This window comes from Malaya genurostris, chromosome 3 (genome assembly GCF_030247185.1).
Source record: "Malaya genurostris strain Urasoe2022 chromosome 3, Malgen_1.1, whole genome shotgun sequence".
Taxonomy (NCBI): domain Eukaryota; kingdom Metazoa; phylum Arthropoda; class Insecta; order Diptera; family Culicidae; genus Malaya; species Malaya genurostris.
The window spans coordinates 26,776,151-26,795,045 of record NC_080572.1 but is presented as its reverse complement, the minus strand read 5'-3'; the positions used below and the strand labels follow the sequence as shown (position 1 = coordinate 26,795,045).

Here is an 18,895-nt window from a genome sequence, read left to right as displayed (position 1 = left end):
CCAATTTGGGTGTAATCAAGGAATCCTTTCTTCCCTACACCGGTGTAGTGTCACCGTTAAAAATGAAAATGCCATAAAACGACTACTTTCTCAGTTTTTTCATTTGCCTAAGACATAATTCCCCAGCAGCCGTATAGTATGCCTAATAGCACACGACATCTGCCAAACTTGCATTGCAGAAAGATCTTACTAAAAGATAGTGTTAGTGATAAAACTTTTGTTGGGAAGTCTTGAATGTTTAAAAAAGAAACGGGGCGTGTTGGCCAACAGGGCCGTTTTACAATACTTTCTCCTAATGGATTTTGAAAATCATTTTCACATAGGTTACTTATTTTCCAAACTATTAGGTAACCGTTCTTTTTACCGAGAGTAAGACTTTAGTATAGCAACACTGATAAAAAATGCACAGAACGCGTAGGCAAACAATCCCAACTAATTTAGAATCAGTACAAAATCATTTCCACTCAGTAAGCGAAAGATTCATCGTTTGATTATTATCGCTGTTGCACTCATTAACCATCACAGTGAGGTTTGAATTTATCCGGAAATACATTTTGTCGGTGGTGTCGGTGCATTGTAACTACAAACAACCTTCGGGTAGGAAGAACATTATCAAGATGAAGTTTCAAGTTTATACTGTTATCATAATTGCGCCCTACCCTGTAACTGCATATTCAACTGCACACAAAGTACACAAGATGTCCATTACGTGACCAGTCAGCGTAGCTTACATTTTAATCTCTTTCCCATTCTTTCACACCATGCGAAACATTACCAAGCAAACTTTATTAGAAACAAATAAGCGATTTTTCTTAAGGAATATTCATGCCCAATCATTTATAGAAACCCTAAGATTATCACATACCATCAACTGATTAGATCTCATTTGGTAAACTTATTAGTTTGAAGCTACTGCTCATAAATCATCTTTAATAACTGAAATTTCTCTTTTTTTTTTTTGTTTTCAGCAACAAAAATTCCTAAAAAGACCAGCAGACGACGTCGATTCCGCCTCCGACTCGTACGAGCCACCGGTTAAGCTCCAGCACAACGGCTCCGAGAATCTGACCAAATTTTCGGTCGAAATCGTCCAGCAGCTTGAGTTTACGACGTCTGCGGCCAATTCCCAGCCGCAACAGATCAGTACGAACGTGACGGTCAAAGCACTAACGAATGCGTCCGTCAAAAGTGAGGGCCCCAGTCCGGCCCAGCAGCAACAACAGGGCCAGGGCGGACCCGGAACGAATGGGGGAGGGAACGGTGGTCAATCTACTGGCGGCGGACACAATGCAAGTAATCCAGTGCCGTCCCCACACCTGCATGACCTTGGCCACATTGTGGACTTCAAGCAGGAACCGGAAAACGAATTCGCTGACCTGTCGGCGGCCCTTGAGAAGGACGCTGCTGCCAACGGCCACTTCCCCGGATTATCCGATCTCATCGGGGACGATACCAATGATGACAGTGATACCTTCAAAGATCTCATTTCGGATTTGTCCGACTTTCATTCCGATTTCCTGGACTTTGAAGAAAAACCTGCGACTCAGCAACCTCAGCCCCACGCCACTCAGCAACAGCAGCAGCAACAACAACAGCAGCAGCATCAGCACCAACATCACCAGCAACAGCAACCTACTCCGCAGATGCTACACTCCCAGCAGCAACAACAGATTGAGGTGAAGCAGGAAACGTGTATCAAACAAGAGCATCCCAGTCCTGGTATGTTGGACAATATGGGTATTAAACGCGGTAGTCCTGTGACGCAACAATTCCCGAATGCTTTCAACGATGGGCTGGGACCAAAACGAGGCCCCTATGGAAATCCTCAGAATGGTCCTATGTCCGAACTGTCACCAGCAGCTCAAACACTTAAGCACATGGCCGAGCAACATCAGCACAAGAACGCTATGGGAATAGGATTCCCTCGAGGTCCTCAACCGAACTCTCAACGACCGCCATATTCGGAGTTCAATCAGTTTGCTAATCAAGACTTTATAAATAACCCGGCTTCTGTGCCCGGTGGTAATTCTGTTGGCAATCAATTCCATAAAGGTAATGTGCCTCCGTTCGCTGGAGCGGACCTGATCAAGCAGGAACTCTACTCCCCGCAGAATGAATTTGATCTCAAACCCCAGCTGGGCCGCATGCCTCCACAGATGGGTGGCCCGGGTCCGAAAATGGGTCCTGGCCCTGGTGGCTTCAACAAACCAAATCAACAACAATACTCGCCATATGGATCCCCGGCCGGCGGTGGTGCAGCAGGAGCTGGTGGGGGTGCGGCCAATCATGGTAGCCCACACGGACCGGGATACATTCCGCCGAGAGGTCCCGGACCCGGACCGGGTGCAGGCGGTGGTGGATCGGCAGGTGCTGGGAATCCGAGTGGTGCTGGAAGTAATACTGGGGCAAACGCCAATAGCGGAAACAGTGGTGTTCCTCCCCGGGGCGGTGGCCCGATGGGAGGTGGAGCGCCCAATGCGACCATGCTACAGATGAAACAGACCCAACAGCTGCACATCAGCCAGCAGGGCCCGGGAGGGCATGGTATACAGGTTAGTAAAGTTTTTCCTAGTTATTTATTAGCATCTAAATTAACATAAGGACTGTACTCGAAATAAATGCAACAGATCAAAATGGTTGCAAAAAATTATTTTAAGTAGGATATTTTTGAAACTTTGAAACTGAACCCAAGACACGGTCGAATTATCGACTCCTAACTACTAACTCAAAGTATCATCAATTTTCAGATATTTAAAGGTTGGGGGAGTGTTCGGTTACCGGCACCCTTTTCTTTTAAGCTTGTAACTTCTGACTAAGTGCACATTATGCGGACAAAAATACATCAATGGAAATTATCAATTTATTAAAGTGATAACTTTTGGCCATTTGAAAAAAGGTGTTCGATTACCGGCAAACCCAAGAAATTTCGCTAAAAATGGAAAAATATAAGTAAAAACTGCAATTATTCAAAGAAATAACGGAATTTATTCTTTTCGGATGCGTTTTGGACAATAGTCTTCATTGTCTGATGGTGACTTCGCCTTGTCTCTCTTAGCCAATAATTTGGATGATGGTGCCTTTGCATAGTGGTTAAAAAGCGTAATTTCACGCTCTTAATTGATAACTCATAGAAACGTGGTTTTTGAGGTACAGTATCTTCAGCAAAGTTGCTCAGAATGATAGACGCCATAATATGGCAAATTTTATTTATGTGATTAATTCCCCTTAAAGTGAGATAAAAATATTATTTTAATTCATGGCCAACATAGGGGCCAAGTTACATCGACAAAGTTGTGCAGAATGTCATTTCAAACAAATTTGCCTAAGGTACTATTCCCATAACTTGAGTGTAATTCATGATATAATGTATTTTCTGAAAAGGGTGTCCTAAAACCAGTTTTTGTAATAAAACACTAATATTTTCAATTTATATGAGTTTTTCATGCTATACAAAGTTTTTCATCATAAAAAACTACACAACTTTCTCAAACATACTATGTTGCTATCATTTTAGTTTAATGAAATAGAGTTATTTTTCATGTTTTACCAAGGGGAGAGTCGCTTAACACAAACTATATTGTGCCTCTAAAAAAAACACGTGATATACTGTGAGTCTTAGTGTGCCATGCTGTGCCCCATGAAACAGATACTTGTCAAAACTGAGCCCTTTGTGTGCCGCAACTGTATGAAAACGAAAGTGCCAATATTGATAAATGCACCAACGCATCGTGTTAATGTGTGATTGGCACATTGTTCTAAGCGTCCTCCCCTTGTGTTTTACCCTTTCTCATATAAAAAGTATATACAATCACTGCAAAAACCGACTTTTGAACCGCCTAATGTCATATTCCATTCGACTCAGCTCGACGAGCTGAGCAAATGTCTGTGTGTGTGAAATATTGGCATTTACTTTTCTCGAAGACTGAACCGATTTTCACACAGTTCCTGAATATCATCTAGATCCGACTTCCGCTTCCGAAATTGCAGGATGATATGCACCAAAAATGTGAAAATAATGCATTAAAAATGTAAAAATAAAGCCACTCACTTTTCTCAGATATGGCTAAACCAATTTTCACAAACTTAGATTCAAATGAAAGGTCTCACAGTCCCATACAAAGTTCCTGAATTTCATTTGGATCCAACTTCCGATTCCAGAATTACAGGGTGATATGCATAAAAATGTGAAAATAATGCACAAAAAATGTGAAAAGAATGTCGCTCATTTTTCTCGGAGATGGAAGTTCTTAAAATGTCATAAGAATATCCTAATTTTTATTCGAATCAAACCCCTGATTTCTGAGATATCGTGCTCAGTATGAAAACTTCAACTTCAGGAATACTTTGTTCATAAGCTACCAATAAATGATTTGCTAAATTCTATCCAAGTCCGACTACCGGTACATTTTTTCCCACATTCAAAACGTCATAGAGAACCGTAAATAAATTTGTAGTTCACGTTAGTGTATGGTTGAATCAACCGAATGTCACTATGCCGATATCCAGCTTTCGGTTCCTGAAGTACCGGCAATAATAATCAAATATGATAAACGCCCATATTCTGAATAACGACGTATTGATTTTTCGATCGAATCATAGCTACCTTTGATTTTGCTAGCGTTATGGGGAATACAAATGAAATACGAGCGAAAAAACGGTACGACGTTATTCAGAATAAAGGCGAAAATGTAGCTCGCTTCAGTTTCTCACATATGATTGAATAGATTTTCACTAACTTAAATTCAAATGTAGTTTATCAATGTAGTAGTATTATGAAACAGAAATCTTCAAAAGTATTTTCTGAGCTTTTCAAATTGCAGTATTTTGGGGAATTTCTGCTGTAATATACAGGAAAAAGTGAAAATGAGAAAGGCATCATTACACCACTAGGTGGATTAAAACAGGTTTTTTTACAAAATTTCAACTTGTCTATCATCAAAAGGCGCAGATAAGACTACTTACATATTAAACTACTTCAAAAGAGCTTTCATACCGTGGTCGATTTACTCGTCTACGTTCGTCTGCAGGCGAGATATGTTCTTTTCAAATTTCTAATAATAATTTCTAAACTTGCCTCAAAACTATTCCAATTGGTATTCATGGTCAGTAGACGGCCAAACATTAATTTGGCTTTCCTTGTTCTTGGATTTTTAATGAACGACCGAGGATTGTAGCCATAGACTCAAAAAAGGATCCCAGTCACTTTTCTCGAACCAACTTCGATTATACCGGTTCCCAGATTCCGGTTTCGGAAGTACCTCTTTTCGTTTCCTCAGAGATGGACTAACTGACCTGAGTACTTTTTCACTCTATAGGTTATACTAGTTTATGGACAAACCTTTTTGGTTTTCAAGAATCAAAAAAAAATATTTTGAAGAATACCACTCATTTATATATGATAATATGTGAGATATGAGAAAGGCATCATTACACCACTAGGTGGATCAAAACAAGTTTTTTTATGTGTTATTTTAAAATACTAAAATGTAATAAATTTAGTTTGTGCACTGATTTAACGTGGTTTTATTTATGTAATTGCTTTGATAATCCTGTACTGCTGACAACAGCGTATTTATGAGCGGTAATTATGTGAAATCATAATACGTTCAATCTTCTCTAAATAACTGAAAATATTTAATCTCTGCAGATTTTGTCTCCTGCCCGAACAATCTCTTAAGGTCTGATGTTGTCCAGAATCCATTCAACATATTTTGTCACAGCTATGAATTTCTCCGGTTTACTGCAGTACGAGATCCCCGTCTGTATCCCGTACAGGTAGTAGCGGTTAGACTTCTTCTCGATCGCCTGAATGGCCGTTCCAGGTTGATAATCATCGCAGAATGGAGTTCGGTTTTCCACACCCACGTTTCGCACACAAATCGTCATATCGGTGATGTTCTTTTCGTCCTCGCTGGCGTACTGATAGTTACCCATCTCTTCCCGACAAACCGGCTGATGGATGATGTCGACAATTTGTCGCTGCAGATATTGCGAATCGTTTCCGGACTCTTTCCATCCGGTAAGGATATACTTTGGGTAGACGCGTTGTCTCTGTTCCAAAGTTGTTGGTAAGCAAATCGCTTGAATGTGATCTCGTCGTCCAATGTAAGCCGGTGACGAAAGTCGCGCTAAGATCAATTTGTCTTTTTGGTAGAATTCGTTGATCGCCACTGTCTGAACAGGACTCAAACAGACCCTCTGATCGTTGCGTTGTTCACAGTCTTGAGTTTGACCGGTAATGTAGTCACCCAACGTGACGGCGACATCGTCACTGGAATTTTAAATAATTTAATATCTTCTCAGTCTAGTTAGTTTAGAGAAAATACTCACTTCCAATCGACGCATTTTGTGGTAAGAATATAGTTTTTGTTGATCAATACCCCATTGCATGGGACATACTTAGGATCCTGAAATGGGTGGCGAAGTGTCACCATCCACAGATACTGTCTTATCATTGGCTTTCGGTTCTCCTGATAGCCAAACATGTATTCATTCATCCCACAGTCGCCTTGGTTGATAAGTCGAATATTTGGATGTCCTAGGATGGGATCGGGATTTTCGTTGATCGGTGCAGCTTCATAGATCCACTCCAGATACTGACCGGCATCAGTAAATCCTACAAATTGCTTCAAATTACATATCTTCGACTCGTCTTGTGTTTCACTGAATGAAACAACACCCCGCAGGTACCATTGTCCAGCATGTTGAAACACCATACCACCACCGCTGTCTCCGTTACATACGCCTGTTCCATTTTTATACCCCGCACAGAACACTTTGGCATACAGAAGACGTCCGAAAAAGTTGCGATCACTCTCCAAACATTCATGCGTGGATACCACGGGCATCTTGGCCGTATTTAGCAAGGAAGCGATTGTATTTTCATCTGTCAAACCCCATCCAACGACCGTTCCAGTTTGACCCCAGATATTCGGCAGCACAATACCATCGTCTCGCTTCCACAGACACACCGGTTGAACGTAAGGAGAAAATATCACGGGTACACTCAGTTTCAGTATCGCTATATCGTTCTCGTACGTCAACGGCTTATACCCGCGGTGTGTCACAATCTTCTCCACTTCATAGTCCCGGCCTTGTTCCTCGTGCTCTTCGGAAATGTTAAACCGTCCAACCTTCACCAAGACATCTCCTGATGGTTTTTGCTTCCTGCTCGATCGTAACGTTACACAATGAGCTGCCGTCACTACTAGATACTTGTGAACCAAGGTTCCACCACACTGATAGTCAAAATCGGCCGAAGATCCGATTCGGTGAAATATGGCAACATGCCATGGCCACTCACCAGCACGGGCTTTGAATCCGCCCTTTACTAAACCTTCCAGGGGGGCCAACTGGCGACCACACGTTTTATCATCGAAATCGGTTTCCTCAGCACGGATCGAAACCACTAGCAGCGAAGCGAGCAATGGTAGCAAGACGTTTAACAGGTGAACAAGCATTATTGCTCGTAGAAAAATGTGCCTGCTGCCGAGACGGAGATTGAACTGACTGACAAGCGATCATAAGCAGAGAGATTAATTAGTTATAACTAAACCGGTTTCGGTACAATTGCCCGTTTTATTTCGTCATAGGAAAGTTAGTTGTTCTCAGGGTTTTCGTCTCGCTTGAGTCGCAAGTTTCGTCGAGTGCACATCAATGAGCCAAGATTCTCATGCTGATAATAGTGCATGTTGTTTGCAAATTGTGCTATGGATTACTGTGCGCGGTGTTGAGTTCTAACCGATAGTAACATACAATATTGTTACAGAATACGCAATATTCATGTTACCCTCAATCGTTTCAATGAGTATTTTGTTTTTATTTTAGTAAAATCCATCTGTGTCTCAACACTTTAAGCTGTTGGAAGAGAAAAACCTGTTTTAATTCACCTAGTCGTGTAATGATGCCTTTCTCATATCTCTCATATTCTCATATATAAATGTGTGGATTTTCGCAAAATAATTTTGATTGATTCTTAAGAAACAAAAAGGTTTGTCCTTCAACTAGTCTAACCTAAAAAGTGAAACAGTTCTCGGATCGTTAAGACCGTCCCTGAGAAAACGAAGTGAGTTCCAGTATTGCAGGTACTTTCGAAACCGGAATCCCTGAACCGGTATAATCGAAGTCGTTTTAAGAAAAGTGACTGGGATCTATTTTTGAGTCAATAGTCACAATCTTCGGTCGTTAATCGAAAACCGGGAACAACCTTTGTATGGGACCACAAGACCTTTCATTTGAGTCTAAGTTTCTGAAAATCAGTTCAGCCATCTCCGAGAAAAGTGAATGGAATTTTAACATACATACATACATACATACACACATACAGTCATTTTGCGTACTCGACGAACTGAGCCATATACCACTCGGTTCAAAAGTCGATTTTCACAGTGATCGCATAATCAAAAGCTACATCAAGCCAAATAAACGAATGAAAATGATGAATACATAGACAGTAATTCTTGACTACAATGAACGATTCCATTGCACAGAGCTACACAGCACTTTAGATGAGTGCTACACCAGTTGTAGCGCTGGAGAAAAAGTGTAGCACTGATCTAGTGCATTTGGCAAAAACCAACGGTTTCAGTGCAACCTCCGCTACACCGGTGTAGTGCAACCAATGAAAAAGATGTTAATCAAAACGTTGCTATATGCTACGATTCTCGAGATACAGTGGTTTGAAAAAAAAAATTTGGAAAAATCTTTTAATCTTCCCACCTGTAAAAGAACCATCAGACCTGTCTATTAACCTATTCCATGTATCATCCAAACCATACTCCTTAACGTTTGACGATAGCTGGTACAGTTGGTTTATGATATTCGATCATGTAAATTTTTAACATATAAGCATTTTTTTTGTTAAACAAATGGTTAAGTAAAAGTTTGTATTCATTCTATGATATGGTTTTTAGAATGAATAAAATATATGAGAAAGGAATCAGAACATATGTTTCCCAGTATTCGTAATTTTCTTGATTTTACAAAAATGTACCAGTTGATTGTTACAGGTACTCATGTTTGTATATAAATCAATCTAGTATTGCGAATAAACAACCTTGTGAGAAACGAGTGACAGGCAAGTAATAACCAAGCGAAAACAAGAAATAGATCAGAATTGAGGAATTATTGGTATTAAAAAATTGCCAAAAGCTCTCAGGAAGTAATATTGCCAAACTAGTTAAACTTGGATTTATTGAAAAGACAAACAAAAAATTTAAAATTTGCGATTCATGTCGTTTGGAGTTAAAAAACGAACTGCTCTATCTAGTAGCGATGACTTATACCGTTTTCGTTTTTGAACCTACACGCGGGCGACTCTGATTCCGAGTAAAACGAACACGTAGAGCGAACCCAGGTTGCTAGAACGAACATCTCAAAAGTTGTTTGAGCGACTCTGAGCCAGCTCTCGGGCTGCTTTGATCAATATACGAAAACTGTATTATTGAGTAGTGAAGAGGAAGATGCTTGTATGGATGTTCAAAATCAGAAAACAATACAACAACAACAACAGAAACACTACTAAAGTCAACAAAGTCCAAGTTGATCGTACTCAGTTAGAAAACATTTGAAGAGATGTCAGCAACATCAATTGAGAGAACCGGCTCAAACATTTCAAAATACATTCGACGAGTTAATATTGATATTTTCAATGAATCAATCTCGAGCATTGCCGTGGCCCCAATTGACAAAACGAAAATTAGTTCTGATAAATATATTACACGAGGTAATAAACAGCATTAGAAGACATATATATGCTCTGAACAAAGAAGTTAATTTTGATGAATTGTGTAACAATTAGGACGGACGGGAAACGCTAAGCTGTTCAAAAAACTTCAGCTGACTTCAGCTACAACATATCAAAAAATTAAAAAAATCAAAAATACTTTTTTTGAAATATTTGAATTTTAAGTGTTTCAAAATAAAAACCAAACAATTTTTTTTCAACAGTAATAAATTTTTTTACATAGTCCTTATAATTACCTAAAACATTGCACCAAATCGATCGGACCCACCTTTTCTGAGAAATATACATTAATGAAAATTTTCAAGGGATTTTTGCTTAGTACCTCCTCAAAAGTAAAGCTAGAGTAAAAAAGGGAACTTATGATGCAAATTGTTTTTTTTTTTTGTTCATAAAAATTGCACGTTCTGAATCATAATTCGAAAATCAGTGTACTGTATTTGATTCGTAATTTTTAAAAATCTGTATAGCCATCTTTAAGAAATCGTAGTGCGTTTCAAATAATTTTTTTGGATACCTCCCGCATACTGGTAAAACTAAAATAACTGCAAACTCGATAAACCCTTTGTATGAAATTTACATTTTTACACTAATCACAATGTATCTCCTGAGCCTGGAGTCGGATCTGATGAAAGACCAGAAATTTTTATGGGATCTTAAAACCTTTTATTTGAATCTTAGATGGAGAGAATCGGTTCCTATTTCAATATTCTATGGCTTGTTGGATAGCTATTACCGTGTGAAATCAAAGTTTAAAAACATATTTTGTTTACAAGAACAATTGTGGGGGACGGGTGTAGCATGATGGGTTAGTTCGATTCTCAACCCCGTACATAGGGTCAGAAAGTTTTTCTGGCCCGAAGAGGCGAACAAGTTTAAGGATAAAACCTCTATTATCGAAACAAAAAAAAAAAGGAAAATTGTGACAGATATTTGACAGAAGTCTGACATTAATCTTCGTATAACTCGAAAAGTAAATATCGGATGAGTTGATTGGCATATTACACTCGGCCCTCCGGGCGTCAGATATGTTTCCTAAAGTGTGAGCGAATTCTATATCTATTCGTTTAATATTTATAACAAACAGGTAAAACTGTAACAAAATCTATGTTATCAAAACCAAATAGTTCCAAAAGCAGAGTTCTGGGATGTTTTAATCATCCATTTAATTGCATTCTCAATATTGTTATTGTTGAATCATACTTTGTCATCACCATTACCTATCTAGGTTTTGAAACATATATTAATAATAGGTCAATTGTGACAAACATTGTGAAAATTTTGACATATAACTTTGCACTTTGTACATCAGATCTAAATAATGTTCAATAGCGTTTTGGCTAATAAGGAGACCTTTTATCTCTGATATCTACGCCTTTTTATTCTGTCCCTACATACAGGCACGGGAAGGCATTTTCTCAGTTCATCGAGTTGTATCGGTTGGTAGAAGAAACCCGGCTTTTGGGGCCGAGTGAATTCTGTTTTTTTGTTAGATATGAAAAAGGTAAAAATCCAATACCTTCTTACAATACTGGGCAAAATAAATGATATACTTGGCGCATTACATTATTTTCTGCATGTTTCGCCCTCGCCTCACCAGTGCTTTTAAAGTTTAAATAGAAGTGTTAAACCGCTAAGCAGACGCTAAGTTTACACTATTTACGTAACACTTTAAGTATATTACACCGAGGTAATTGTGTTACCTTTTTGATGTGTCGGACGTAAACGAATGGCGACTAACTGATCGTGAACATTTAGAGTTTTTTTATATAAAGTAACCGATTCGTGCAAAAAAACACATTTCCCTTTCTTTTGCGCAAACCAGTTATTTATTTTACTTTGTTCAGATTTCCGTAGTTATTCGTTTTTTTACGCGGATGAAGTTATGTTGTTTTCTAGGCGGATAGTCGAAGTTATGCAGATTTTCAAAGTTATGCGAGTTTTTTTGCAGATTTCGGAGATTATGCAGGTTTTATGCGGATTTCTGGAACTATACGGATTTTCAATGTTTTGCGGTCTCTTTTTATGCAGATCTCCAAAGTTATACGGTTTTTATATGAAATTTCTGAAATTATGCGCTTTTCTGTGCGAATGTCCTAAACGATTTTTTTTTATGTGAATATCCGCGGTTTTTATGCAGATTCCCGGAACTAAGCGGAGTTCTATAGTTATGCTTTTTTATATTGTTTTATGTTAAGAACAAATATAATTTCAAGGATTTTAATTGCTCCGTAACTTACATTGTAATGCAACCAATACACTCCGAAGAAAGGTTGCCAGTTGCGTCCAGTTCAGTCCTTCAACGATACACGGTTCGTTCAAAAATGCATAGAATAATAGATCAAGACATCGACCAAGTAATTCCATTCTGACAGGATCATATTTTCAAATTATTAATAAATTTCCCACTCCTTTCTTTGTACCGCCTTGAAGATGATGGTGGGGAGGGAAAATGCTCTTAACATTATTGAGTATGACTATGAGTAGGACACAATCTATTGGGAAAAGCGGTCCCGATTCCGAACAGAATGAGCAAAGACTTGGTATTTTTGTTGCTTTTCAGAAAGCATACACATAACCTTTCCACTGAAGGGTACTTTCCAGGATCGACAGCGGGTGTCGGTTGGCGAGTAACCATTCACGTTTTACGATTATTACTTATTGCGACCTGGCGCTTCTTTCGATCCGCCTGCTTCTGCTGCTATTGGTTGGCTCGGTGCAGAAACTGGAATCCAATTTTCCGACTGTGGTCGTCTTGGGGAATGAAAAGCTGCTTGGTACGTTTGATAAAAAATTATCGAAATGATAGGTTTTTTATAGTTCTTGGCACCAAAACGAATCACACCAATGAAAAATCACGAACGCTGCAAACAAACAGATTTATTCAAAATACGTCTATATCCATTTGCAGTCCATGTGTATCAGATAAAGTAATTTAGTGATGAAATATTGAATAATTTGTTGATGAAATTCCACACAAACGAATCGAATTAACTTCAACGGTACAAAATTCTTGTTCAACCATCAGCCTGGATCGATACCGGGCTCATCCCGGAAACTGTTTCTAGCTCTCATCCCCTTTTCCATGCCTGTGCTCTGATTTTCTCTCTCGTTCGCACTAACTCTCCGATGGTGGTATTCTCAAACGGTAAGGACGCGCACCGGTTCAGGCAATAAACGTGAAATATAAGGGTCTCGAAATCCATTAAAACTTGCTGTACTCTCGCACAAATTTACCCTCGCATGTGTCCTACCATTCTAGACTGAACATCTGAAACGAAAAGCCTGTCTTACATTCCAGAAGCAGAAGCTGTAGTGGACAAAGTCTATTTCAACAGACTAGCGGCCTGGTTGCAACAGAGATCTATTCGAAGCTGGTTATGTTGCTGTTGCGGATCGGTTGGCCGATTTATGTTTAAGATGAAAATATTTCTGAGCAGCGCTCAATTTCTTAATTAATATGATTGATTCTGGGTGGTGAGAGCTTTCTAATTCTTTTTTTACACCGTTGTTCGTTTCTTTATTAAAATAGACCTGATCTATTTTTAGTTTTGAAAAGTGATCTATTGTGTGTTACATTAAATCAACATCTTAACTAGGGTGTTTCCTACAGATTTTGAACTACTTCTGGATCCTCAATCTGCCCTGAACTATCAAATATTTGCGAGAAAAGAGTACCGGCAGTACTTACGAGTGTTTTTTTCTGCCGTTTGTTCAACTTAGATAAACTATTTGTAGAATGCGATATTTAAACTAAATCGATGAATTTCAAGTACAACGTATCGATCGTGGAAGAAATTCTACTGAACGGAACTAACATTAGAAAAAAAAATTATGTAGAAAAAGTTACTAGATTTGTTTTTTCTATTTTTTTGTCTTTGATTTTTGATTTGATAATAATAATGATTTTTTCGCATTTCACTCCGTAATTCCGAAACGAGAGGTCGTATCCTGATAATATTCATAAGCAGTCTATAAGACCACAAGCGCATTCTCCTCAAAAAATATAGTGATTTCATTTGACATACATTTGAATATTTAAATAATTTGTTGCCCATTGAATATTTCCTGTTCGTTTACAATGATTTTAATCTCTCGTGTCATATGAACTAATTCGTCTCTCGTGCCACGTGAACATATGGATTATAGACTTCGATTCTCTGAATCCTCAAGTGTTATGAGTCGTGTTATTTAGAAATGATCTGGTATACAAATTCTTAGACCCGAATTCGATCCGTATTCGAAACAAAAATCTTCACTCGATCCGACTCGAATAGTACAAACGTTTAGTTCGATTTCGAGTAGGGTTTAAATACCGACCGATTCTGGATGCAAATGATTATACACGATCTCGACCCATACCGATTCAAAAATAAGAAAACCGCCACCAGTACCCGGACCGCACTATTTTTAAACCCAAACCCAATCCGTATCCGTCGAGTGCGGATTTGAGAGTGCAATATCCGATTCTTTGAATCTTTGAATCTTTGAATCTTTGAATCTTTGAATCTTTGAATCTTTGAATCTTTGAATCTTTGAATCTTTGAATCTTTGAATCTTTGAATCTTTGAATCTTTGAATCTTTGAATCTTTGAATCTTTGAATCTTTGAATCTTTAAATCTTTGAATCTTTGAATCTTTGAATCTTTGAATCTTTGAATCTTTGAATCTTTGAATCTTTGAATCTTTGAATCTTTGAATCTTTGAATCTTCGAATCTTTAAATAATTAAATCTTCGAAACATTGAATCATTGAATCATTGAATCATTGAATCTTTAAATCATTAAATCTTCGAAACATTGAATCATTGAATCTTTAGATTTTGGGGTCTTCGAATCTTTAATGTTGGAATCTTGGGTGCTTGATATTCGAAAATCTTCGTATCTTTGATTCTTTGATTCATAGGCATTGGAGCTTCATCACTAAGGGTTTGATTTTGAATGTTTTTTGTTGTTATAAATTTAGAGTTTACGATGTGTTGTACTTTTTTTTCTTAATTCAACAATATATTTAATAATGCGCACTGCTTTAGCTCTAAGACAACGAGGGCATCCATTGCTGACTTTTTTGTGTTTTAATCTACAACTTTTATTCCAAAATATCTGAGAATTGTATAGTATCTCTGTATTTTTTAATTTTGTTTTCCGTATATTTTTATTAAAAATTCTTCTATGTTGATTTTGAAATTAATCGGTTTTTAAAATCTGAATTTCTAGAATATTGATTTCGAAATATACTTAACATTTTTTAAATAACTTTAAACTTTGACATTTGGTAGAATGTTTTAGTAATCTATTTATAGTTCGACTCATTTTTTTCTGATATCACACAATCTCTCTTTTATTGCTCCTGTTTCTGCCGAGTTCCTATGTATTTGGGACAGGAATTTTATTTAATTATTTTTATCTCCTGCTAAATGTATATACATGAAAGATTATTTTAGACGTATGATAATTCTTTTTTGATTCTCGATTCTGTCCATAAGATTGTAAAATAAAACTTTTAGTTGTTCTGTTTCCCAATTTACGGTTCTGGGCCTATCTAGATTTAATTTTTTTTTATTTGTTAATTTTTAAATGATATGATATGATTCTTGAGTTAGATTGTTCCTTGTTTTCATGATCATATTGTTTTACAGTTCATCATCCATCTGAAAAATCTATCATTGATGTGAGATATCTTTCTATCCGAACGTATGTGAATTGACATTATTGTGTTCTAAATAAAACATTGACAAATCAATAAACCAGTTTACCGTGGTGCATAAACGGTACCGCATGTTTCACTGATGGTACTAGTTATATACATAAAAAGTTCCATTTACCATCAGTATTTCTTTTCGTTTCCGAAATTTTGTGAAATTGAAGCACAATTGCACTTCATCCAGCGGCTGCATCACTGATTGGATGAATGAAAATTCAATGAAAAAATGAAGAACACGCAGATACAAAGTTCTATTAATAACGCTATACCGCACCGAAGCATTAAACAGATTGATTCGGAGAATGGTGGGCAATATCCGAATGGAATCAATAACTCCATAGTGCTGACATCCCAGTAATTTGTTATTTAGGTATTCGTAGCCTTTTAGATGGTAATGGTGTTCAAACTATAAGAACTCAACTGGTCTACGCTTAGCAGATAACACAAAACGATCTAAAATCATCGTAGATATATGAATTAAACTCATTCCATTTTACTCACTGAGCTATGACAACTATATTACCATCAACTGATTTCATGTGATTATTGTAATTAAAAATCTGGTGTTCATCGCATAATGTTGCCATGTTGTGCACCGCCGAACTATTTTTAGTAATTTATGTCTGAAGCGGTACAAACGATTATTTCTTTAAAGTTCCTAAATCAATATAGATATGTGTGGTCTGCTATCACTATTCATTCTCATCTAGATTGTTACTATCTTTGTCGTTGTCACGTTACGTTTCCTTTTCTTCATCGTATTTTTTTTGCGCTCGCGGCTTATGACTATGCTGGATACCTGCTAATATGTCAATGTAATAAATTATCAGCAATATCCTTATATTACTACCCTTATTTGTACGACTAAAATGACACAACATTTTGAAGTATTTCTATATTCATACACATACACACACAAACACAAACTAAGAAGTACGATTAAAAATTTTCGTTATAGAAAATTGATTACCTGTATCATGTATAGTCCATTATTTTCATGAAATCCTAATAATTCATGTCCTTATTTGTCATTCTATGTTTATTTTGATGTGATTTTTTTTTTCTTTTTTTATCATTATCCTAAATGTTGGTTGTTATCAGTTCTCCCAATCTTCTGGGATTAAGCTGGTCATTTCATACTCAGATTCTACCATTTTGTCATATAGTATTTTTGATAATGTTTTTAATCTTGATTTGTTTTGTGCTGCTTCCTGCCATTCATCAATAGATATAGAACTTCTTTCAATCTCTTGACGGATGCATGTGCACCATGTACAGACAGGTCTACGTCTTTTTTTACCTAATGGAATTTTATGCAGTTTTTAGAATGCTGTCGTTTTCGCTTCTGAGTATGTGACCGTAAAAATTGATGTGCGCCATTCTTATTTTATTATTTATGGTATGACCTTTCAACCAACTAGGTACGATGTTTGGATTTTCTGATTGGTCAGCATTAATTTCTGATCGGGATTCCTGCTCCTCAATTCCATCTTCATTTATTACATGTCGATACTCATACTACGTAGCGTGAGAAGCATTTCATTTTCCATGCGACTAAGCGAATTGCGGTTTATATTCAGAATTGTTGCTACCTCCATCGAATAAGTAACCACTGGTGTGATTAATGAGTGGTATAATTGTTTTACTGTCGTCCATTTTAAAGGATGCCGTTTCAAAAAGGAGCAAAGATGAAAGAAAGGCTTTTAGGCCATTTTTATTCCTCCGAAGTAGTGGCATTTCTGGTCAAACTACTGGTGATATGAGCGCCCAAAATGACGTAGTATGGTTACTACTGGTAATTCGTATTTTCAAAATTTTGCCAGTTTTTCTTGCGCAATATTGTTTACAACAAGTTGATCCCTATATAAAACCTTAGTTTTTGACCGTTGATTTCTAGTCCGATTGTATTGAATGGCGTTCATTGAGTATTGAATGGCGAACATGGTAACTTGTGCATCTTTAGTGCTCTTTAGTGTCAAATTGTGATAAATTTTGTGTGAAAAAGGTGGCTTTTGTGAAAATTTTTTATCTGAGCAAGTGACTAATTGTGCTTCAAACAGATAAATAGAAAGTGTTTTGTAAATACTTATATTTTGTACTGTAAATTGTGTCAATAAACACCGTGCGGCGATCGCTCAAACAAAGCGGCGTCGTCCTGTGGAATATTGAATGCATTGTCTATTGTTTTTGCATGGTTCACTTTGCTTTAATTTCTCCCCCAGCTGTGTGTCGGGCCGGTTTGGTTTGTGCATGAATGATGAGTGAATGTGTGAAGTTTAATTAGAAAATAACCATATCGGATATTAGAATTGCATGTTCAGTTTGCGAGAGTAGCTATCACCAGCGCTGTACTGGGCTTACGAGAGCCATGGCCGGTTAGGTTTCAGATACACCGGCGCTTTTGTTTAAATGTGCTGATTGCTTGGAAGGTGCCGCGATGGCTAATGTGATTCCAAAGGATGCTGTCCTTTCACTCATTAGTGATATGAAGAAGGAGATGGAAAAACTCAAATCCATCACTGATTCGTGTGCGGGAGAGCATCGAGGCACACATTAATGTCGCGATAGAAAAGGGAATTGATGGACTGATCAGATCTTCCAAGATGGCGTGCTTAGAAAACAATGTGGCCAAAAAGTTTGTTGATTTTGAATAATCAGCAAAATAATAATTAATTAGTCGTAATGAAAAGAAAGAAAATTGTTGCAGATAGAAAAACTCATTCGGAGTCAGATGGAAATCCCAAACGCAAAAGAAAAATTATGTCTAATACTGATGATGATAAAAATGTTGATAGTGAAAATAATGACGAAGTTTTTGATAAGAATACGAAAAAGTCATACGCGAATGTTCTTTCTGGTAAATTATCTAGAAATAGAACAAAAAGTAACAGAAAACGTAAGACTTGCTCGGTTATTATGATTAAACCTGTTGAGTCTTCGCAAACAAGTGATGACACTAGACAGTTTTTGAAGGGTAGGTTGGATCCAAGAACACATAAAATTAGTAATTTCAAAAATGGTAAAGATGACTCGATTATTGTTGAGTGTGCAGCAGGAGAGGATATTCAATCGGTGAAAGAAAACATTGAAAGCAATTTATGTACTGCATACAATGCTGTTATACCCAAGCCCGGGAAATCAAAACTGAAAATAGTGGGGATGAGTGATCGATATTCCTTCGATGTATTTACCTATTGAAAAGTCAGAATCAGGAAATTTCGATTGAAGATGTAAAAGTTGTTGCTTACTTTGAAAATCCACGCTTCAAATATAACAAATATAGTGTTATGATTGAGGTTGATAAGAATACTTATTCCGGCTTGATGGCAGCCGGCAAGGTTTGCGTCGGCTGGCATAGGTGTTCGGTTTTCGAGTCGTTCAACGTATTGCGCTGTTTCAAGTGTGGTGAGTTTGGTCACAAGTGGCTGATGCTGATCAAAATACATAGAT

General features: G+C 37.4%; 2 protein-coding genes across 11 annotated transcripts in view; one reads left to right on the top strand and one right to left on the bottom strand.

Annotated features, from left to right (window-relative positions):
• The window catches only part of LOC131437501 (neurogenic protein mastermind), a 256,373-nt gene that overhangs the window by 194,610 nt on the left and 42,868 nt on the right, over positions 1-18,895 (top strand). For all 10 annotated transcript variants that reach the window (XM_058606888.1, XM_058606889.1, XM_058606891.1 and 7 more), the window contains one exon: positions 969-2,552. In XM_058606888.1, the coding sequence (XP_058462871.1) occupies positions 969-2,552 (1,584 nt within the window). The remainder of the gene's footprint in view (positions 1-968; positions 2,553-18,895) is intronic.
• Positions 4,806-7,504, bottom strand: LOC131437503 (transmembrane protease serine 9-like). The gene is made up of 2 exons (XM_058606898.1): positions 6,331-7,504; positions 4,806-6,271 (listed from the first exon to the last, which is right to left on the bottom strand). Exons 1-2 carry the CDS (start codon positions 7,458-7,460, stop codon positions 5,674-5,676), a joined length of 1,728 nt encoding a protein of 575 aa, XP_058462881.1. The 5' UTR covers positions 7,461-7,504; the 3' UTR covers positions 4,806-5,673.

What these genes read in the sequence shown, in the direction of transcription:
- LOC131437503 (XM_058606898.1), bottom strand. Translation starts at nt 7,460, where the DNA reads ATGCTTGTTCACCTGTTAAACGTCTTGCTACCATTGCTCGCTTCGCTG. An exon ending in ACAAAATGCGTCGATTGGAA is followed by an intron (nt 6,272 to 6,330) that starts GTGAGTATTTTC and finishes TTAAAATTCCAG; the next exon opens with TGACGATGTCGCCGTCACGT.